At 48.9% G+C, this 23,646-nt stretch overlaps 1 protein-coding gene across 1 annotated transcript in view; it reads left to right on the top strand.

Annotated features, from left to right (window-relative positions):
• Positions 1-3,774: 3,774 nt before the first annotated feature.
• MAPKAPK3 (MAPK activated protein kinase 3) overlaps positions 3,775-23,646 on the top strand; it is a 39,190-nt gene continuing 19,318 nt past the window's right edge. Inside the window, exons 1-2 of the mRNA XM_072347015.1 lie at positions 3,775-3,850; positions 4,246-4,571. Of these exons, the coding sequence (XP_072203116.1) occupies positions 4,347-4,571 (225 nt within the window). The 5' untranslated portion in view covers positions 3,775-3,850; positions 4,246-4,346. The remainder of the gene's footprint in view (positions 3,851-4,245; positions 4,572-23,646) is intronic.

Raw genomic sequence — 23,646 nt, 5'->3', positions numbered from 1 at the left:
AGCATCGTGACATGGAAGTGTGCAGAGAGCAGAGAGCTGGGGCTGAATGCCTCCATGCAGAAAAAAAATGGCAACCGCTGACATGCATGGGCACTTGGTGAACTTTGATGGGGCACAGTGGGGCTGTGGGTGCTGCAGTTCAGCAGGGACAGTGGCCACCTCCACTGGTGCGGGTTGTCACCATGCATCGCTGGCAAAAAAAAAGCACAGCTAAAGGTGGTGGCTGTGTTGAAATAATCGCGTTTTGTAGCTGAGAAGTTGATCTACTAAATAGCGATATTGTGTTCTTTGTGTCTGTCGTAGTTGTCGTGGAAATAAACGGGAGGCATTACTTTCGGAGCAATCTAAAAATAGACACACAAAGCGGCCCACATCTGTAGGTATTACCCAGGCAAAGCCAGGCGATGCACACAGCCCTTCTGGGCCTATCAAAGTCTTTATTTTTCAACACGTCGGCTCCATTCTCCTTCTCCTGCCCCCAGCGTCCCTGCTGACCGGAGGAGCGCAGGGCGGCCGCCGGGCACGGGGTGCAGCGAAGCCGCAGTGGACCGGACCGGACCCAGGGCGGCTCCCGCAGCCGGAACGTCCCGCTCAGACACGGAGCCGCGCTCATCCCTCCCTCCGCATGTGGTGCCGGCACGGGCTGCGGGGAGCGGGAGGGTCCCCTCGTACCTAACGGGGCCACTTTCACAACCTCGTGTTGCGCTGCGCCCGGAGCCTTCGGTCTGCGCGTGGGGCTGCACCCGGCGTCCGTGCGTCCCAGCGGCGGAATCGGGCTCCACCTAGCGATGTCCTCCGGCCTTCGTGAGCGGGCGGCGCTGCGGGCGGAGGGGCAGAGCCTGCGGGGCAGCGCGGCGTCCCTGCGTTGGGCGGTGGCTTTTCGTGGCCCTCCCCCGAGCGCTCTGCAGCACCGCAGCACCGCAGCACCACCCGCTGGGCTGCGGCTCCCCGGGGCTGAAGGGCGCCGTTCTACCCCTGCACTGGCATCTCTTTCGGCGAGAGATTAATTCATTGCGCTCCACTGCAGCAGAAAATGAAGCGCCATCTCCTGGCCACAGATGGAAGGATTTATGACGCTTTGGATTCATGATGCTCCTAAGGAAAAACAAAACCAAAATCGTTTTGCTTTTCTTCTCTCAGCTCAGATGGGAATCATGGAATCATAGAATGGCCTGGGTTGGAAGGGACCTCGAGGATCATCAGGTTCCAACCCCACTGCTGCGGGCAGGACCACGAGCCTCCAGATCTGATCCTAGAGCAGGGTGCCCAAGGCCCCATCCAACCTGTCCCTCTGCAGGTGGCCCGTGGCCTGAAACACCCCCAGCGAGTGTCCATGCTGCAGATGCTGGCAGTCAGCACAGCTCCCAGACCCACTGCATCTCCCCACAGCGCTCCCCCAGGCATCAGGGCACAGCATGCTGTAGGATATGGGTGGCCTTGATATAGCATTGGGTTCAGGGCTGGGGTTTATAACTTATAGAAACCATATTATGACTTCCTCTCTTTTCCATCCTTTTTATTTCTTTCTGTTTTGTTTTGTTTTGCTTCTCTGGGTCTGAGGCAGGCACCTGCAGAGCAGAACTGAAGGACAGATGCGTGGGCCACATTTCAGAGTTCATCACATACCACAGCCCAACCTAGAGCTCATACAGCAGCTTCTGTTTCCTCCTGTGCATCGCTGGAGCGTCCTGCAGAGCTTCCCTTCCTCCCACAGCGCAGACACGGCGCTTCCTGAAGAACTTCCTCAGAAACACACAGAGGATGCTGCAGCCTCACAGCTCCGTCCCCACTTCCAGCCTGACAGCACAGAGCACCCTCTGTACAATGCATCCAAGGGGGGACTGGCACCGATGGCACCCAGAGCAGGCAGTGTCTGGGAGGAAAGTGTCACTCTGCATTTTCACCTGCTGGTAGCATTTTCTTTATTGCAGTTGACACTGATTTCCTTGAGACATTGCTGTGTGAGGACCAACCCCAGCCCAGTCCCTTTTGTCTGAGATAAACTCAGGTGACTGCAGCATTCAGGTAGGTATCATTGTCCCAAGGCACACTGGCCCTGAGGATTTGGTGACCCCAGATTTCCTCACTCTCCACCTGTATGGGAGATTGGTGATCACAGCCTGAACCTCTGATTAATCAGCTGAGGCAAGTGTGGGGTCAGCTGTGGGAGCACAGGTGAGAGTGATGGAGCTGTGCTCCTGGAAGGGGTGGAGCTCGACTCCATCCCCTCTGAGACCTCATTTAAGGGCTGACCCCACTGAGGCAGCATCTCTTGGAGATCGCTCACCAGTGAGGACTGGCCCAGCTTCTTCAGCCAAGGCACCACCACTGGTGAGTTTCCCTTTGCTTATTCCTTCTGTACATGTGCTACCATCTGTATATTAGCAACCAATACACCACCTGACAGCAAACTGAGATGTTTTGTTTCGCTTCATTTTTGTTGAGAAATGAAATATTTCAGTCTGAACTGGCTTTGATACCTGTTATTGCTGTCACTGAATTGCTGCAATGTAGGAAAAAGGTAGCAAAAAACACCTGATGAGACAACCAAAATTAACCTTAATCACCCAGAGTAACAGTATTTGAGTCATAAACTCTCTCTGTGCAAAGCAGGTAGCTGTGATGCTGCCCCACTGCTCAGTGCAAGATTGGGGCCTTGTGGTTGGGGATTTTCCCTGATAAACTTTGCTCCTACAGTGGGGCCAAGCAGACAAGCTGAGCTACTCAATTCCCTCACAAAATAAGGATGGGTTGGGGTTGGTTTTTGGTTTGTTTGTTTTTTGGTGTGTGTGTGGATGGAGTCCCACCCTGAACCACTGATTGAGCACCTGGGGAAAGGACCTGATCCCCTTGTAGCAGGGGAGGTCCCCGTTGGATCTTAGGAAGAACATCTGTGCTGAAAGAGTAGTTGGGCACTGGCACAGCTGCCTGGGGAGCTGGGGGAGTCAGCGTCCATGGAGGTGCTCCAGAAGCGTGGGGATGTGGCCCTGAGCTGGGGGGAGGGATGGACAGTGGGACTTGGTGATCTTGGCAACTATCATTGCAGAGTGCTATGCTTCTGCCTGGCACAGCGGTACAATTTGTGCCCAAACAGCCTATAAAGCTATAAAATGATCACAAGGAGGAAAGGGAATGTATTTGCTTGCTCTGCTTCAGCTGCGGCCATCCTTACAGTGGGGCTGTTTGGTCCCTGGGCCGGGGCTGGAAAGGCTTCGTCGGAGTTTCAGGTGCGTGCAATCAGCAGCGGGCCTTATCAGCCAGCCCCGTACGGCTCATCCGCGAGCGTAGGAAGGGCGCTGCGCTGCGGGCCGGTCACAACCCCGTCGGTGGCCCCGCGCCGACCGCCCCCTCGTGCGCTGCTGCGGCCGCTCCTCCGGGCAACTGCCGCACGGGCGCGCTGCGGCACCACCCGCGGCCGTCACGGCAGCCGCACCTCCCCGCCGCTTCTTTCTCCTATTTCCGTCCCCCTTCCCCCCCATTTTTGTTTTTTTGTTGTTTTTTTTTTTTTTTTTTTTCCACCTTCTTCGTCCTCCATCAGCTCCGGTGACGTCGCGGGGCGCTCTGGGACATTCCCGGGCACCGTCGCCACCCGCTGCCCCCCATCCCGCGAGTGCCTCAGGTTACCTCCACAAAGCACATCCCCCCCATCTCCCGGTTCCCCACCCCCACCCCCGTACCGAGCCGACGCCGGCCGCGCACCCCGCTGTCCGCCCGCGGTGCTCCCGTCGGGCCGGGGCCCCCCTTCGGCGCGGGGGGCGGTGCGCACCTGCCCGGGGCGGACCCAGGCAGCGCCCGCCCTCCGGGACTCCGCGCCGGGAAGCGTCGGCCGGGGCCGCGCCGCCACGGGCAGGTAACGTCCTCCGGCGGGGTCCGAACCCCCGGGCCGTGTCACTTCGCGGGGCGGGATGAGGGCAGGTCTCGGACGCGGCTCCCGTCGCGTCTCCCTTCCCCCCGCCCCGCCGAGGGCCGCAGGTGGGGGCTGCCGGCACGGCGCTGGATGCGGGGAGGCCGCCGGGGGTTCTCAGCGCGAAACGAGGCGTCAGCAAACGCTGTGAGCGCGGGGCTCCGCCGAGGACTTTGGTCCGAGGTTTGGCACGAGCGCGTGCTGCGGCGGGGCAGAAAGTTCTGGGTGCGGGCTGAGAGCTCCGCGAGCGCCCCTCCGCCGCTGCCGGTGGTGGTCACCCCGTGGGGGGCGGCGGGCCGTTCGCTCCCGGCGGTGGGCGCTGACCCCCCGTGTGTGTCCAGGACTCGATGGCGAGCGCTGTGTGAGCGGGCTGAGCACGACGGAGGACGGAGCGCACGGGTCGCCTGGCGTGCGTAGCGGTGAGCGCGGGTTGTCGCCTGCTATGGAACGCGATGGAGGAGAGCAGGAATCTCAGCCCGAGAGCCACGTGGAGAGCAGGAGCAGCGTGAAGCCCGTGCCTGGGGGAGCGGCCCACGTCAAGCTAGAGATAAAGAAACACTCTGTCACGGACGACTACAAGCTGTCCAAGCGGGTGCTGGGGTTAGGAATCAACGGCAAAGTACTGGAGTGCTTCCACAAGGAGACGGGGCGGAAGTGTGCTCTGAAGGTATGTGGGCTATTCCCTTTTATCTTGGTGCTTTGGAGGCTGGGGTTCACTTAACACCATGTTACATTCCTGTTCTGCTGCTGACGTTTTATAAGGAGAGCTGCGTGGTGAGGGATTCCAGCCTGGATGCTCACGTTGCCTGTGGGATAGCAGTCTGCTGTGAGCCTTTCCCAGAATATTCCACGTGAGCACTGAGGAGAACGTTACAAGTGGCAAAAGCCTCGTGTTTGTGTTTGAGACAAAGCGGGGAGGAGAACATTTGGGTGTGTGCTGTGAGGAAACGTGCTGGATTCGGAATGAATGCGTTATGCAACACTGGGGAAGGAAGCTGCTTTGGGTCTCCGCAATTCAATAGGCCTGAGCTGGGAAGGGTTTAGGTGCTCGTTGGTCTTTAGGCTGTCTTCCCTTGGAAGGCCTTCTGAAGGTCCCTGCTCGATGTCACAGGTGCCTGACTTTGGAAGGATCGCTCTTGGTGTTGGAAGGGGTGCTTCCACTTCACTCTATTCTCCTCTTTATCTTTGTAATCTGTTTCCTGAAGGGCACTGCCTGGGAGAACACAGGTAATGCCAGCACTGGCAAGTAGCTGTGAACTGAAAGTGAGTATTTGTAGTGATAAACACAAGTACACAGACCGTTAACTCAGGAACACTAAACTCACTTGCCTTCTGGCTTCTAACCTCGAGGTTTCCTTGATGATTTTAGACCACGTGGCTCAAAACCCAATGAGAAGTAAATGGCCCAAGTGTGAAGCACGTTGGTGCTGTGCAGCAGGACTGAAAGCAGCTGAAGCTGCCACGACATGGTGGCATTGCTGAGCTCTTGCTGCAGGTTACCTGCTTAGTTAAGGTGCTTGAGGGGTGCATTTCTGTTTCTTAAGCCTCAATAAACATCTGGTGGCAGCTGGAAGCCAAGGGCTGCATGTGGCCTTAGTCAGGTGAGAGCTGCAGTGCGGCACAGTCCTTGCTGTCTGGTGGCAGAGACTGGAAATACCTGGTAGCCAAGAAAAAAAACCCCAAAATTGGGCAAATAAACTAGAAAAACTTGTCACATTGTGCTGATTAATGGCCGCGTTTCCAATGCTCTCATTTTTCTTTATCACTGCTTTTGTGTTCTCTGCACATAACTGACTCACCTGAGTTTATCGTGGAGGGAACGGGAAGTTCTGGCCAACAGAATGGGCAGTGCTGGTGCTTTGCACCTACCTGGGCTTTGTGGCTCTGAGGTGCAATTCTTCACTCGGATCCTTCTGCTGAAATACTCTGCACCAAGTGAGTGAAATTGAGGTGCTTTCAACATAACTTCCATACCCGCTGTGCTGCGCTGAAGGATAGCGGGCCTTTACATTAATACAGAGGCTGGTTTGCTCTTTTAGGAGAGTTCAGTGGGTTTTCTATTTGGTGTACACCATTTGTATTTCAAGGGCTTTATGGAGGTATTTTAAGGTTGCCATTTGGGAACACAATCCAATGGAAATGGAAGCGTTCCAGAGCTCGAATCAAAGAGGAAATACATCCCTGTTCTGTACAGTGCTTTAATTCGGTGCTCAGAGCTGGAGAGGGGGAGAGGAGGAGCAAAGCTGCAATGCTGGGCAGGGAGGAGGAACCTGTAGCAGGTCCTCTGATCCCAGCTTCCATTGAGCTTGGCTGCTTTTATGGTTTTGTTTTCAGAACTTTTAAAGTACATGGAAAGCCAAAGCGGGGCTCTGTCAGCCATGCTCAGTGTTGCACTGAAGCGGTGACGTGTTTGCTTCATTCTCCCAGCTGTGCACATTGCATGCTTTCCTTCCAAAAGGGGCAGGAATATTAAGATGCTTGGGAGCTTCCTAGGGAGTTTAAATGGCAGATAATACTTTACCACGTGCACACATGTATTTCTCATTGTTGTGAGCTGAAGTGCTGGAAAAAAGTGAAATATGCCATTAAGTAATAATTGCCAGCAGCCCAGAGAGAACCTGCCGTTATCTCCAAAGATGGTCTAAGGAGAAGATTACCCAACAAAGAAGGATAAAACCTTCCTTGGTTAATTGGAAAGGACATAAAATCTCTTTCCTGGTCCCGGATGAAGGCTTTCAGAGAAGTTTGTCTGTTGTTTCTTGTGAAACCTGGGCAGGGCCATAGCATTCCCCAGCACCAGGTGAGACTTCACAGCACAGCATCTGGTCAGAATGCTTATTATCAATTAAAAAGGGACCTTGGGGAAATGTTTTTCTCAGAGGCAACTTGTGTGTGTGGCTGTGTGTAGGGATGGCAGGGCTGTGCTGCTCTGGCCTTGTTACTTCTTGTGCCAGTGGGTGCACTGACATCCAGCTGCAGGAATGGGAAGTGAAGGCTGCTGCAGCCTGATCTCACAGGTGGAGAGGATGGACAGGCTGGGCTGCAAGTTGAGCAGGAGGGGGGGGGGAAATGTACTGAGTGACTTTCTGTTTTAAGGTTTTTATATATTCCCTGGAGGCTGTTTGTGCAGCATCCATTGGTATCTGTGTGTGAGGAGGAGCTCACTGGAACCTGCTCCTGGGAAGAGAATCACATTGTTTGTGCTGCTGGAGATGGAGCATGATAGTCTGTTCCCCTTCACACCATGCTTGTCCATTAAAGAAGCTTCTGACTTGGCAGATGGCATTGCTTTCTGCCTGCAGGTTTTCTTTCATGTGGGAACAAAGCCAGCGCAGCCGGGGTCTGGATAGAAATTACTCAATGGAAGGAATTTTAACTGAGGTACTCGAGAGGAAAGGGCTCAAACAGGCAAAAACGCTCCTTCCCAGAGCCATGTGTCAGTCCAGATCTACACACTGTAATGGGAGGTCCCTGCTGACAGCTTTCATCTGTGCCCATAATCAGAGCTAGTTAAAATGCCAGTAATCACTTTAGAGCAGGAAAACTCGGGACAGCCTCTCAGAGATCCTGCAGGGCTGTGGTTGTGCTCCTGAAGCATTCCATGGCTTAGCTGCCTCTGCTCGGTGTTGGGATTTGCTACGCGCTTTTAAGATGTGTTGTCAGCTTTGTTCTGCTGGACTGAAATGCCACACACGTTGCTGTCCTGCTGCAGAAAACCCGAGCTGGTTACCATCACAGGCACAGGGACGTTTTGGATGAGCAGCACTGCTTCCAGACAGAGCATGCTGTGCTCCAGAAGGGCAGGAGCATAAACACAGTGGGTCTGCAGGACCAGGAATGGCCTTCCAGAGGGCAGCTGTGTTTTCGTTTCTTCCTTGCAAGTAGAAAACATCAGGTCTCTTTCCATCTCCAATCCAGAAACAGCAGCCAAGTGAAATACAGTCGCCTTTATTTCTGGCTTTTCTTTGCCAGCCTTCTCCTTTTTGTTCACTTTACCTTGTGCTGTTACACAGTGTGACCTCCACTACTTTACTTCTGTCCCCAACCCGAGCGTTCTGTTCCTCCCTCTGGGAGAGGGGCAGACCCGAGTGCTGGGCTGCCTGCATGGGTCACTTGCCTTCCCATGAAGATCATCCATCACTTTGTTCTTTCCTGGTTCTGCTCCCTCACTTCTTTATCTTTATTTGTACAAAGTCACACAATTATCAATTTCAATGCATTTGACCTACCTTATTTTCAAGAAAGGTGGCAGTCAGGGCTCTGACAGAGCTGGGATCAAGAAGGGAGAAACAGACTGTTGTGCTGTGCAGCATTGGTGTGTTCTGCATCTGCCCTTTCCAGGGTTTGTTGGGTGGTTCAGGATGTGAAACGTGTTGTGTATTATTGACATGCTATTCGGCCTCAGTAAACAGATGTTGCTACTTTTCAGGAGAGGAAAAAGGAAGGACTGCCTGCAAAACAAAGATCTTTGGAGCTTCAGGATAACAAAGTACTTTGTTTTGGGAGTATTTGGGTCTTTTTGCTAAGGGAACTCTCAAGAATAACATTGTAACAGTTGTAGTTGAAGGGCTTGTTCCTTAATGCAGCATAGACATCACACACTGTGACTGCCTTACAGTCATCTGAGGCTTTGGGGCTAAGGCACAGCGTGTAGGAGCAGACCTGCTGGCTGGTAGGTTTTATCCTCTAGGACAAATAGCAGAGAGCTAAGCAATTTCCTGCCTCTTGGAAAATGCCTGTGCTGGTGAGTGCCTACTAAAGCATGTGTGATTGGCTGCTTTGAAGGCAAATAGGTGAAGCCCATTCATTAAACAAAACAAAAAGCAAACATAAAAGTGAACAGGCTCTTTGTGTTTTAGCTTCAAGGAACTTTTAGTGAATGATACAAATGATGATAATAGAGTAGGAGTCTCTACTACCATCCGCGTGAATATTAGCATAATGTTGTACTCAGGCAAGAGCTGGTAACAGAAATTCTGCATGGAATCATTACCACGCATAGGTCTACGCAGAGGGATGTGGGTCTGCTTTTCAGAGTGGAATTGCTATGGAGGAAGATAGCTGTTCTGCATCACCTTAATTTCATTTAGTCTTGGGCTGTGTTTCTGCCTCTCACTCAATTTTCCTGTTTCTGATTAAGTTAAATAGCACTGCATGGCATAAGTTAATTTCTGGATTGTCTGTTTTCAGCTTGTATCCCCTGAAGTCAGCCTAGGGTTGCTCACTAACATGAGACGTCACAACCAAAGTATTTGTTTTGCAAGTTACTGTCATAGTTGGTACTTCTAAAATAGCCCACTCATTGCCTCAAATAAGATGGTGATCAAGGAAGAGAATGCAGTGGTTGAGAAGGCAGTGCATGTGGGGAAAGTGGAGGTTATTTTAGGCTGATGATTGATTGTGGAACAGGAAACGTTATCAAGCATCTTGGATGCCATAGATTGCATTTTTAGAAGAAGAGAAAGTTATCCCAGATCAGGAATGAACCATTTCGACCTCTTTAGAACAAGGAATGCTGTTCTAAGCTACAGCTGTGGTGGGAATTCAGGAGAATCAAGTGTAATTATTGGTTTGGCTTTGTGTGGGGCACGGGAGCTCTTGCTCTGAAGGAGTGATGGTGCCTTTCAGGAGGAAATCGGCATCCTAAGTGATGTTTTCTGTAGTTCCCTCTTACCTACCATGTTTCCTGAAATCTATTTATACTGGTTTATCTCATGCTACAGTAAATCCAGCGTCAGTAACACAGCTGAGTATGAGTAATAAACTCCAGAATCGATGTGTTGGTAGATCAAAGGCAGATATGGTGCAGAATATGAGTTCAGAAAAGTTCTTGTTGAATGGCAGTCCCCAGTGTATAGAGGAGTACCTAAAATATGGGTAGCATGAGACTGGGCCTTGAATCTTATCCTTTGGTGCCAGTCTTGGTAGGCATTACGTAAATATGCATAAAATACCTAAAATAACATTCAGTCGATTTAAAAAGTGGGTCATTGCTGCTGCTGCAAGAATTGTTTTTAAACCAGTGAGTCATCCAAGGCTTGAGCCTTTCAGGCCTGAGTCTTTGTGTGCACTTGGGCCAGAATGGCACCTTCCAGAGTGCCAGCTGGACTAGTGACTATGGAAAAGGTGGTTGTTATCCTATGTTGTATGGAGGTTGTTCCCACCTATGGAAAAGGTGGTTCTGATGATACTCTGCCATTCTTGACTGCTCTTCCTCCTTATCTGAAAAACAACAAATGCTTCTCTTAAAAAATGTGGATGTGCTTGGTCTGAAAGAATTAAAACCGCATGTAGTAAATTCCTTCCAGGTTCAATAGCAGTTCATTAAGCCTACAAAGTTCAAGCTGAAGGGTAAATGCTGTAAAACCATTAAACCATCTCATGAAACAAATTGCATTGGCACCATTTTGCACAGGCAGTGCTGTCTTCCCATTGACTAGCAAGCTGGCACAGGTTGTACCCTGACTTGTGTAGCAGCAAAGCCCTGGCAGGTCCAGGTGTGTTTCTTGCTTTCACCCCAAATCTCTGAGGTCTGTCAGTATGTGCCTTATTTCTGCTGGGAAGAAGGTGCTGGAAGGCAGAGTGTGCATGTGGTGATCAGGCAGTGATCATCATGGAGCTCAGTGCCTGCTCTCTTTGTCTCTTCCCTGTAGAGTCTAAATCCTTCTGTTCCACTGAACTGAAAGAAAACCTTGCTCATTCATGCCAGCTAGGGGCCTCATCATAGGTAACTGGATTTTGCAAATTAGCTTTATTGCAAGGGAGGGAAGAATTGTAAAGTTCAGCTACCAGTCAAGTCCACTTCTGCCTCCTTTACTTACGGTAATGCCATCAGTATCTTCCCTAATAAAGGACCGAAACCTCACCTGAATGTCATGGTTCACGCACATCTTTTCCCTTGGTGTGTTTTTCTCCATATGTGCTAGCACCCTGTGTAAGAGCAGCCCTGTCTGCCAGTGAGCTACTTGTGGTAGCCTGCTGTCAGCTACAGCTCAGCAGGAAAAAGAGAATATCTTCATGCTGTGTTAAAGTCACGGGCGGCATGGGGAAGGAAGAAGTCTTGTCATTGGGAACAGGAGCCAGCGTGAAACTGAGGAACTTCTTCAAGGAGTCTTTTGGATGTGAAGGCTGATCTTTGGTCTCTTCTTCACCGTAGGTGATGGTTTAGAAAGGAGAAAAAAAGGATTGTTTATTTAATTTCAGGATCATATACAACATGTTGCATCCCCAAATGCCTGTGTGGGTACTATTTGCTTGACTCTGGAGACGTTCCTGTTTCTTGTATGATACACACATTTCCTCCTTAAGGAGTTTTCCACATTGAATATCTCTTTACAACGTTGGATTTTAGGATCGTGGGTAACATTCCAATAGCACCACTGCAGCAGGGTTGTCTGAGCCGTGTGCTCTGTGGCTCCTGTACCGTAAGAAGGTGTCATGCATGGGAAGGGAATGGCAGCGTGGAAGGAACAACCCAGTTACTCACTTGGAAACCGTGAGAACTCCCCATTGCTGCCAGTGAGAGCTGGCGGTCTGGGCTGTCTGGAGCAGGGCGTAAGAAATTGCGTGGATTGTGGTATTTTGCACAGACTTCCTAAGTATTTAAGATGATTCAAAGCTCCCTAAATGAGATTAAGCTGCAATGCTCTGGCTTTTTAATGCCTCGGGGGCGAAGGGGGAGAGAAGTCTTACTCCGCATATAAATCATGCACAGGCTCCTTGCTCCTTAGTCCTTGTAATGCGTGGTGTTTTGTGCTGAAGTTTTCCTGACCTGTTTTAAGAGGAAAGGCAAATAATAAAACCTTGTACAATGAAGTTTCTCCCCAGAAGTGTTGGCTTGCTGAATTGCTTAAAAAAGAAATGAAAGAAGCCATCCTGAGCGGGCCATCTTTGCTGAGTGATTTCAGGCTGTCAGGCTGAGGAGCCAGTCTTATTCAAGTCGCAACGTTCACAGGCCTTAAATCTTGCTGTTCCAGCTCTGGCTCTTCTCCACGGGCCTTTTCCCAGGGTGGTTTTCTCTTGAGGCTGCTGCTGATCATGACAGCCTCAGGGCTGAGGGCAGATTTGTGGGCTGTGCTGGGAGCTCCGAAAACCCCTTTTGTTTGTTGTTGTTTTGGGGTTGTTTTGGTTTTGTTTTTTGAACAGCTTTTCTGCAATAGGTGAAGTGGAAGTGTCGGGCCGTGGGGTGACTCATGCTGTTCGTGCAGGGAGCTTTCTGTGTGGTGAAATTTTGGCTGGGGCGAGCAGTTTGCCGAGGTGTGAGTCAGCAGGGTGCAGGGGTTTGTAAGCGTGGCCGGTTTCTGCTCTGCTGGGGGTTGGATTGAGCTTGGTTTTGTTTTCAGAGGAGAGCGGTTCAGTCTGTGCTGTGCAGCACTCCCCGAGGCTTTAGGACCAAATCGGCCGTGTGTTTTGGGGATGGAGTCTTCCCAGCCCATGCACGGCGTTCTGAAGCCTGGCGCTCAGCACTGCCAGCATCCTCCTTGCTGCTGGTTCCAGCGGTGAGGAATACCGTCCCTCCTTGGTGAAAAATCAAGCATCCTGTTGTTAAGAATGAATTTCCTTCAGGGCCTGATTCCATCTCTGTATGTGGCTTCTCCTCAATGTGGCTTTGTGACAAGCAGTCTGGTTGCCACAGCAACAGGGCCGCTGCCACCAGGGATGTCCCTGCTCCAGGCAGAGGGCACTGCTGCTGCCATGCTGCAGCACAACGTCCCCTTTGTGGCTGCGTGGAGCAGAGGCCTCGTGCTCAGCTCTGCTCTCCACATTCAGCCCAAGGCTGACACGGGACAGCAGGAGGGACCAATGGCCACTCTGTGCCTGGGAGCTTCCTTCTGCTCATCCTTCTGCATTGCCCAGCGATGGGAAGCCAAAAGGTCAGCTCCAGTCTGGGGCCTTCTGAGGCACCCACCCCTTGGGATGGGGGCATTCCTGTTGCACTTGGGAAATTGTGTTGTGAGGATGCACAGTGGGCTGGAGCACCTCCCCTGCAAGGACAGGCTGAGGGAGCTGGGGTGGGTCAGCATGGAGAAGAGAAAGCTCCAGGGAGACTTCACTGCAACCTTCCAGTACTGGAAGGGAGCTTATAAACAGTTGAGTGACCTCTTACTGCTGATAGTGATAAGACAAGGGGAAGTAGTCTATACTAAAGGAGGGGAGATGTTAGGGGGCAGTGAGGTGCTGGCAGTGCTGCCCAGAGCTGTGGTGCCATCCTTGGAGATGCCCCAGGCCATGAAGGGGTCCAGGGCAGCCAGCCCATGGCAGGGTTGGGGCTGGGAGGTCCCAAATGTGCTGTGGTTCTTTGCAGCTTCTATCTCCAGGAGGCATCTCACTGCTTGCCCTGCGTTACTGCAGTAGGTGTATGGAATCCTCCAGACCAAACCCAGGGAGGTGGAGCCTTGCTCTCAGCCCTGGGTAGCGCCTTTCACTTGCATAATAGTTTCATGTAAGGTGTGTCTTCCTGGACAAGTTGTTCTTGTCTAAACTAGGGTGTAAACATAAAGTGCAAGAGGTTTTTCACACTGCCTATTCGTATTCCAGTCTTTTTTTTCCCCCTCTTGTGAAGGTCAGGGCTGGAGAGCACTTCTCTCAGGCTTGGCCTGTGGAAATGCAAACAGTTTAATGCTGCTGGAATTTTTTCAGACATTTCCTATTGCTTATTTTCACTTTTAATAGAAATTACAGTGAAAAGCAGCTGCTGACAGCAGTTCATTCCATTTAACCAGAAGCTGAAACTTCAAAGAAAGAGGAACTCAATGCTTTAAGCTGGCTCAAATACACAATGAAATCGTGTTTCCAAGCACTGATATGATTTTAATTCAATTTTTGGATTCCTATTAATGGCTTTTATAGACTAAACTTTGTAGCTGCATTTGGAAAAGAACTGCAACCCACTTTGGGAGCTGGCTGTGTTCTTGCTGTTCATTTCTGTTGCTCTATGTAGCAAATATGTCTCTGTCGAAGTTTGTGGTGCAGCCATTCTTACAAAGGACAGAATCTGTGGGTTCTGTTCAGGCCTTAGTGCCCTGGCTGCTGGAATTGGGTGTTCTATGGGAGCTGTCAGGGTTGGCCAGCCAGCACCAAAGGAGAGGGAAGCAGACTGATAAGTGAGAGTGGTGTGAGTGGAGAAAGGGCAGTTGATTTGGAAGCGGTCTCAGTTCTGGTGGATCGGTATCAGTGGAATTTTCCTGCAGTCTCCCAGCTCCAGGATGACTTTTTGCTGATTCTGAAATGCAGTGATGGGAGGTATCCAGAAGGCAGAGGGAGGTGAGAGTGACTGCTGGCTCCAGTCACACCGCAGAGCCTCATGTTGCAGGCACGCCTCTGTTTGGAAGGTGAGTGTGGCTGCCTTGACTTGAGATGGGGCTGAATGCCTGTTACCACTGAAAAATGGGGCACTGCACTGAGGAGCTGCAGAAACAGACTCCTTGCCTCAGGAGGGGAGAGGAGAAAACAGCAATACGTGTTATTGATAAAAGGCTTCATACAAGAGCAATTAATTGTGAGACTTTCCCACTTCTCTGCTGTCTGAATTGTTGTTGGGGAGGTGTGAGGGAGGGTGAATGATTGCCGTGTTGTCTTTGCACAAAAGCCAAATCTCAGGGGAAATATGGAGAAAGTTCTCACAAGTGTTGGGCCAACACAGCAATAATTCCTTCCTGCTTAGATCAAAATATCCCCAGTTGGTTATTGGTGTCTCTCTGACTGTCTTGACTTCAGTGATATGAGCTAATAGCTGTAGGGCTACTTCTGTTGCAAGTTTCTGCCTGCATCCTACAAGCAAAGGAGTGTGTTTCATGGGGGAGCAATTTTGGAGAAGGAGATTGGTTTGAGTTTGGAGCACGAGTGGAGCTGATGTGAGCACAGACTTCAGAAATCTTCTAAGGGATGGATAGGAAAAATATCCGTGCTGCTGCTGAACATGTTTTCTTTCATGTTGTCTTTCCCATCTTTCCTAATCATCAAGGGTCATGAAAGAAGTTTGCATTCTCTGTGTATTTGTGTTTATGAACCCTTCCAAACTGGAACATCTGAGCCCATTCACCACGCTGACTTTGTAGTGAGTGCTGAACAACCATTTTCCAATGCAGGTCTTGTGTGTTCCAAACGGGATTGCTTCATCTCTCTTAAAGATGCTCTGTCATCTCAAACTGGTCTCCTGCCCTGCCTTTCAGCAAGTTGGAGTAGGAACAGACTGGGTTGCAGTACGGCATTGTGAATATCTCTGCTTCTCCTTGGCTTCTTACATGTGCAAGGCACACCGCCTGCATCACAGAGCGGTACTGCACCATTTCGTATTAGAAAATGAATAACAGCAATGTGTTCCATTTCAACTTGGTTCCCTACTGTGCAGGGGATTACCAGTAGACAACCGCGTGTCATTATTCCCTTCTTTATCTGCACAAGGGTATTAAATGCTTATTTTCTTTGGTTGAGATGAGCACTGCTAATATATTATTAATATGAATTAAGGTTCTGTTTAATGATTAGTTCTTATTACCCAAAGGTTCCTCATTTCTCTGAAGCGTGAAGTGCTTCAAAACTCCTTAGAACATCAGTTCTGTACGAGTTCGGCAGGGTAGAGCTCCCACCATTTCAACTGGTGAATGGTTCCAAGGAGGCACTACCTTTCTAATAGTGCTGTGTACATTTTGCTGCGTGATCATATAGAAGTCCATGCCGATGTTTTGCATTTCATGGTATGTTTGCTCAGGGTGGCTGTAGTCTCTGTTACAAAACCCGCAGGGGTTTTCTTTTTCTCTTTGCTTTCAAAAAAAAAAATAGGGAAACACTTCGCAAGTTAAACTAAATAAATAAATAGAGTCCTTTGCAAATTCTGAGCTTTGTATTGCAGTGGATTGGTTGCTAATAGCTGCTGCTGCAGAATTAGGAGCAATGATGTCTTTTCCAGTTCAATATGATGTTGTCAGTAATGGTTTGTAACTTCCAGCTTGCTTTGTAGGGAATATATCCTAACCCAAAGCCTGGCTGAAATCACTATCTGGGGGACTTCTGTCATCCTGCTCTGTGCTTGGGAGAGCTTCACCTGCAAGCACTCCTGGTTTTGTTCTTTCATTCAGTTTATGCCATGCTTATTAACTTCTTTCTCTCTTGCATAACCAGGGCAGGGGTTGATTCCCTTTTCTGCTGCCCCCACCTTCTGCTATTCATTTTCTGGAAGGATTACATTTTAACTGCTAAATGTCAGTAAATGTCAATTTTCCCTTCTACCCCAAAACTTCTATTTCATTACTTTCCCTTCATGTAATTTTTAATAATCTGTGAGGCATTTCTCTGCAGCTCTTCCATTTTTCTTCTCTCGGATCCATTTAGCAGTCAGTAAATAAAAACTGCGCTGGTGAATTGTGATTAAATCTATCGTTAATCTTTTCCCAGACTACTAAATCTGGGGGGGTTCAGTATGAATTTGTCATTTAGTGAGATGTACATTAAAGAAAGAAGTCAAAATGCATTCAAAATGAATATGTCCAACTGGACTTTTCCTGAGGCCAGGTAGAAGTGTATTATTAGTGCTCTGTAGAAATGTGTCCCTGCTCTGTTCTGTTCTCCTTCTACAGTTGTTCCCCAGTCAGTTCTTAGAGGTTCTGTTTGTTTTTTTAACTAGCCATATGTGAGCTGTGGTGTAAGATTTGCCAGCCTTCTCTTTTCTGAAATAAAAGGGCCAACGTTTATATCCCTAATGAAAAAGGGACCAAATAAGCATGAATTACTAGGAACTGTGGCCCACGGGAGGCTGGTTAGAAAGCACACATGTACAACAAAGTCCAGCTTGTTGGCTGAGTCACTCAGAAATGCCTTTCTGCCTTTTTCCTGGAAAGTCTGACCATGTTTGGCTTGAATTAGGAATTCAGTTTTGACCTTATATTTGTTTTCCCGCTGGCTGTGAAAATAGCAGTCAGTCAGCACCGCTGTTTCCAGGAGGTAGTCAGGCTTGTGTGCATAATGTAAATCCTGGGTATAGGAAAAAGACCTGAAATAGATGGTGTGCTGCTGCTGCCATTCAGTGCAACCCTTCTGCACTCCTGGTGACCCTGCAGTAGCCCAGGTTTCTGTAATGCTACATCAGACCCCTGAGGTATGCGTTCCAATCCCAACATTTACATTTTCCTGCATATCTGCGCCAGTTTATAATGTCTCTTAAATCTGCCCTGTGTGTGAGCAGAAAAAATTGGATGCACGAGGCTTTGACTCAGCAGAACGTAGTGATCACAGACCCATTAGGGTTGGAAAAGTCCGCTGAGATCATGTAGTCTGACCGTCAACCCATCACCTCCATGTCCACCAGCTGTGTCCCTCAGTGTCACCACGGACCACAGTGACTTGTTTGAGTTTTTACTCTGTTGGAGGAGGTGAGTGGTCAGGAAAATGAACTGAAGTTATTGATTGCCTTATTATTAGCCCAAATCTGAGTGATAGGAGGTTTACATCTTGTTTTTGGAAAGCAATGTAGTACCATAAAGCTGTGTGATGTAATGATTAAAATTAGTCAGGATCTGTCTTTCACCATTGAGTTGAGCAGGTGTCAGCAGACCTAGAGATCCTTTCTGTTAACCATTTAGATCTGGAAGGGTGATTTTCTATCTTGGAAGACTACCCCCAGTCTCACTAGAATAAATGGGCTTGAATTTGAACAAAAGTTATAGCAAATGATAGAAGATGCTGGGCATTGTGTCATCTTGATTCCTCCATCTTTGCAAGTGATCTTCACGTAGAAACAAAAGGGACAACACAATAGCAGAGGAAAGTAATGGGTATGATGCCCTGAGCTCATCAGGAAGGTGACAACATGCGCCTCTCAGGAGGGAGGTGGGAGGAATAAGCAGGAACAAAATACTGAGGACAACACAGGCTAATACTTGAATACAGGATTATTCCTTTTGGGATGAATTAATGGCAGTGTAGCAGCATATCAGAACCTTCCATGCAGCTGCACTTGGAGACCTTCAGCTATATCTTGTGCATCAGGGTTCATCTGATTCACTACAGAATAATGCCCATGTTGCAGCCATTTCATGTGTGGATGTGAGCACCACCTGCACCCTGTAGAATTCAGCAGTGAGAGGGAGTGTGGATGGAAGGGAATGGGGAAGCATCCACTATGAGTTGTTCCAAGAGGAGTTCATTCTGCATGATGGATGCTCACGAGGGTGAGCAGTGATGAAAGCTAGATATATGTGACTTGAAGACAGCACTGGGAAAAGGCATCTCAGTTAAAATAGTGATTACTCTTCTGATGTCATCAGCTTCTCAGGCGCTCGCAGAGTTAATTGTAGAACAGAGCAAAAATAGCCAACAGTCATTGTCCTTGCTCACACAAACTATCTGTTAAGAGAAGTGTTTATTGCAGTGAAAGCATCAGGACTGTGACTAATGTCATAAGTCCTGTGCAAAAGGGAAAAAATAGAACTTGGAAAAGTGATGATCTCGTCGGATCAGTGCGGAGCTCTCTTAGCAGGGGCTGGAATGAGGCGGAGGTGGGCTGTGACAGCACACATACCTGCCCACAGGGTCCCAGCCCATGCACTGGTGCCATGGCCTTGGTCTACTTGCCTGCTCTCATTTTGGTACTTGGCCAGCCCTGAAAGTTGGTGTTTCCTGGGCAGGAGTTGTTTTGGCAGAAATCGTTCAACTGTTCCCAGTGATAAGAAAAACAGTTTGCCTGATGTGAATGTCAGCATCCATTCTGTGTGTGCTCTGGCCCTCTTGCTTGTGGTGTTTTTTGCCCCATGTCAGCCTGTTTTGGTGCACAGGCAGAATGACTGGGTTGCTGGGGCCACAGCTTCTTTGTTTCAGGTTATTCAAGTCCTACTCTGAAAACAGTTTTCTCATTTCCTCCTTGGTATGTACTGTGGTGCTTTCAGTGCAGTGCCTGGGTCTGTGTTATTTTCAGCTTTGCTTTAAGATGTGTGTATATTGCTCCTCTTTTGCATGTGAGGAATAGAGGACTGGGATGCACTTCTAGGCGTGGAAGTACCCTCTGGGTTGTAGGAGATCTGAGTCAGGGGTGGCTTAATGTTGGGTTTTTGTTTGTGTTTTGACAGGGTAAAGCAGGACAGCCGCTTGGCTCAGCTGGCTGCCTGAGCATTGCATGGGGTGTCAGAAAGGGGCAGGAGGAGAGACTATATTTTGAGAGTATCCGTATTTTGAGAGTAGCATTCAGCTGTGGTACCTGCAAGACCCTTCTTTGCCTTTACAAGCTCCAGCCTCTCCCACTGCACCTTCCATTTCCTATGTGAGGTGGAGAGAAGGTGGGGGAGGCTGCAGCAAGCAGATCCCATCGCTCTGCACTCCTGTCTACACTGCAGTTGGGTTCAGGTTGGATGGAGCTGAAGAGGAAGGAACAGCACTGTACTTAATGCGTGCTGCAAAGGGAGCAATTCAGGTTACTCAAGCAGCCTTAATCCTAGAATTCATTAATGTTAAAATATCTAAAACGACGAGTCAAATGGTATTTGGCTTTTAAGCATCACAGAGGTCTGTGGATATCAAGAACGAGGTGACAAAGAACCATTAGTCTATCCGCCACTTCTTATTTATTACATTTTTATTGGTGGAGTGTTAAATGGTTCAGAGAGAAAGCAATGTAAAGAAACAATGAAAGAATGAAATTACTGAGTTATGCTGTATGCACAGAGCCAGTGTTATCACGATTTACTGCAGCCTCTCCTGTCTGTGTTTGAGCTTTTCAAACAGTTTGTGCCGTGATAAAGCACGAGGGAAGTGACATCCACAGAGGTCTTGTACCTGAAGATGTCTGTGACAGATGTGGGAGAGGAGGGGGGGATCCCTGTGTCAGGTCTCCTGGTGGCAAGAGGAATGTGCAAAGGGGAGAATTCAGCTTTCATTCCCTTTCCTCATTTTGTTTAGCAGAGGTTACCTCGTTTCCTGGACCACATTGGATCCTCAGGCTGTGCATCACCTGCACTTTGGTACTGGTGCTGCTGGGCATCGGCGGTGGTTACAACAAATGCTGCAAGTCATCCTGGGGAAAAATTAAGCTACACAGGCTGTTTGCTCCCTTGTAATTTTTAGTGGTGTGGTTTTGACAGCTCAGCTATGCGGAAGAATATTAATGGCTCTGCAAGTATCTAGAACTCGCAGAGTTCATGTGCTGCGAGCAGCGAGAGGAGCCCATGTTAGGGAGTTGTGGGAGAGGCAGTGAGGGCTGCACAGCATCAGCTCGACATGGGCTGGAGTAGGGGGGGGGACAGGGCAGGGCTGGCAATGGGCTCTGCTTTGTGTTGTGTGTACTGGTAGGGCTGCGTGACGGTACTTAAAGACAGGATGTCTGGGCTTCAGATGCAGTGTGGAAAATACGCTGAATGCAATAGGTTCCAGTCACAAGGGAATCTAATAACTGTGCTTATTTACAGGCTGACAGCGTGGGGATTGGCAAAGGTGGGCAGAAGAATGTAGCTACGGGCTGCGTGCGGGTTGTTTGGTTGGTTGTGGTTGTATGGTTCTTTGGAAGGTTTGTGTAGTCAGAAGAGATGATATCTTGCACGGCCTAAGTGAAATCTGGGCTGAGCAGTGCTGCAAGAATCCACAGTGCTCTAGAGTATTTATAATCGAGAAATCTGTGCCCTTTAGATAGAGCAGCATTTCTGCTGAGTGGAAGCTCAAAGTTCATCTCCAAAGTGCCAGGGAGCACTGCTGGCTCCTGGGATTCAGTTGTGTTTCTCTCCTTGGCCTCTGACAGATATTTGTTGCTTTTGATCCCTTCTGCAAGGTATTGAAGACAACTGGGTGGGTGTACCTACCAGGGAGCAAAGCCGCCGTATGCCTTGCAAAACAATGGGGATTTGTGGTTCTGCTGCTTTTGGTTTAGTTTAGCTTCTATAAATAAGTGCTTAGTTCAGATATGAGCCTGTATGCTTCTTAATGTTCAATTGGTCTTGTTAACATGGGGGTGAGCTTGGGTCTCTCTTGAACAATACTGAGCCCATCAATAAGGGTTTTTATGGGAGGAAGATTTTGGTGTGTTAAGGTTTGAATTATGCCATTCCTTTATCTTGTGACACCTCAGGTGACAAAGAGAAGCCAAGTGCTGATTTCTTAAGGTATTACAAGTGGAATGGTTTGGAAAGTGTCGTGTGGCCATATGTGAATGAACACAGGAGCACTTCTGGTGATAGGATTAACACAGGAGAGTTGAGATTAGCAGCACCTGACAGGTCTTGGACAAAATCCTACATACGTGACAGGTATCATCCAGTTCTTCTGGAGCGCTGTATGATGTCCCAGATCTGCAAATTTCCCATCCTTTCCTGTTTGCACCTGCAGATCTGTCTCCATGTTGGGAAGAGCATCGTGGCTGAGCACCTTCCCCTGTGCTGCTGTCTCCAGCCAAGTGTTGGCCAGCCCTGCTGGGGGCCATGCAGCCTGCTTCCCTGCTAGCACAGACTTGGTGGGGATGCATTTTCCTGATTCTCATTGCCTCAAAAGCCATCTGTGCTTCCCTGGGGTGGCTGCTTCCATATACTGATGTTACTTAGAATTGAGTAGGCGACTTTAGGCCAGAAAGACCTGCAGAGTCCCTTCTCTCCCAGCTTTCTCCCTGCCCCTCCAGCCCTTTCTGAAGCCCAGACTTCTCTCATTCAGGCACACCAGCTTGTGGAAATGAGCCACATCGTGCCCTGAGCAGGTATCCTGCAGATGATGCCTGAGGAGAAGGGAAGGAATGAATCTTCCAGCTCTGAAAAATGACAAGAGTGGAAATTCCTGGGGTGGTTTTTCTTCAGCAATGTTTTTGCCAGATCTCAATTTTTCTGACCCATGTGATGCCACTATAACTGAGGCACCTGTTAGGTTCCCAAATATTCTTGGGCACTATTTTTGTGTGTAGTCATGAGTTCCCCAGACATGGGCAGACATGGGGAACACACCTGTTCAGAAATATGAAGGAAATGCCCTTGAATTTGGGGGAAAAAACAAGCAAACAACAAAATAAACCCAACCCAAACCTGCTCGATTTAGGCTGTTCTGTTCTGTCTTTGTGGTGTCTGACTGCTTTCCTGTATCTGAACACAGGGAATGTAGAGCGGTTTTCCTGTAACGTCTGAAAAAGAAGTGGGTCATGGATTCTTAGGGCAAGAGACCTCTGCTCCCATCTGTCACACATCCTAATGCAGGGAGGCAAGTTGGCTAAAGGCAGAAATGAAATGGGCAGCAAAACCAAGAGATGTTCACTATGCTCTGGAGCTTGGGGACGTGAACCTGTGTGCTTGGGGAAGCTGGGAGCAGTGACCTGTGCAGGGCTGAGTACAGAACTGCAACATCAGGAACAGCTTTACTGCACCAATGCTTATGTTGAGTCCATCTGTTGATCACCCCCTCCCCCCAGTTTGTATCTTTCCTATGTAAAAGGTTGTTCAGCTTTAGAATATAGATTCAGGAATGTACTTTCCTCTCTCTCTTAATGGCTTCCTTTGCATTTGTAGCCTCTGCTGAATGATGCTGGTTTTGTTTCCATTCAGCCATGCATTCTGTTGTATCTGTGCTTGGCACAATAAGCAGTTCCAGGGATCTTCTTACCTCATGCACATCTAAACCATCAACCACTGAGTTATGACTTAGATGTGGATATTTGCCTGAAAATGCCAGCAACAAATGTGAGCATGGAAACATAAATGGCAACAGTTGGAAGCAGCAGAGAATCTGCTCAGAATTCTGTCTCAGAATCATAGAATGACTTGGGTTGGAGGAGACCCTAGAGATCATCTGATTTAAATATAGATGATTTAGGAATACTAGAGGCAAATGGCATGACAGAAGAGAGATGCTGCTTGGCCTGATAGGTGGTGTGAGGGAAAGCCCAAGTGTGGGTGTGGAGAAAAGGAGTATTAAAGGATGTTAAATAAAGAAGAGGAAGAACAGGGCTATCTGTGGAAGACCTGTCCTGGTGCACTGCCAGACTTTGCATGCATGGATGGCCCTTCTGAATTCATGGGAGGGGAAGTCAGCCAAGAGGGCACTCAGGTGTTCCTCTTGGAGCTGCTGTTATCTGTGGTTAATGAGATTAAACACATTACTGATTCTTGTTTCCGCCTTGTTTGCTGTTATCACTTGTGTTCGTTTTGATACTATTTCTTAGGGGGAAGAATGTGGAGGGAAGCATCAGACCTAGATAGCAGCACTGGTGGGTTGTTCCTCCCACCTTGTCTTGCTCCAGCGCAGCTGTGTGCCCCGCTAACCCTGCTGCTGCTGTCCTGCTGTGCAGCAGCTTGCAGGTGGCTTTGGTGGTTGGCACTGAGTGAGCAGGAACCGCTGCAAGTAACACCAACAGCGTTTCCTCTTTTTGCTGATTCCCAGGGAAAATGTGGGTAGTAGAGTGCAATGGTGATTACTGCCAGAGTAACTTGGCATGTTGTGTGGTTAGATTTTTCTCGTGTCTGTGGTCTTATGCCTTTTCAGAAAGTGAAAAGAACAGAATATGATTGCGTGTGTGTTAGGGATGGTTACAGACACTACTGCTGGCAGGAGGGGAGTGGAGCTCTTGGTGAGGGCACCAGGGTAGAACTGTAATTAAAAAGTGACATAATTTTCAGGAGGAACATTGTTCTTTAGCTGGGGTTGCAGTATTGAATAATATAGAAGCCACGTGTTGCTGGTTTGTAGCTATCACAGCTGAGTGTATCTAAGAATAATGATGTCTCCATGTACTGTGCAGAGCAAGTGCAATATTAAAATGCAAAGTTGTCTTATGTATAGCATGCCTTTATTGA

This window comes from Excalfactoria chinensis, chromosome 12, assembly GCF_039878825.1.
Source record: "Excalfactoria chinensis isolate bCotChi1 chromosome 12, bCotChi1.hap2, whole genome shotgun sequence".
NCBI lineage: Eukaryota > Metazoa > Chordata > Aves > Galliformes > Phasianidae > Excalfactoria > Excalfactoria chinensis.
This window is presented reverse-complemented; position numbering and strand designations above follow the sequence as displayed.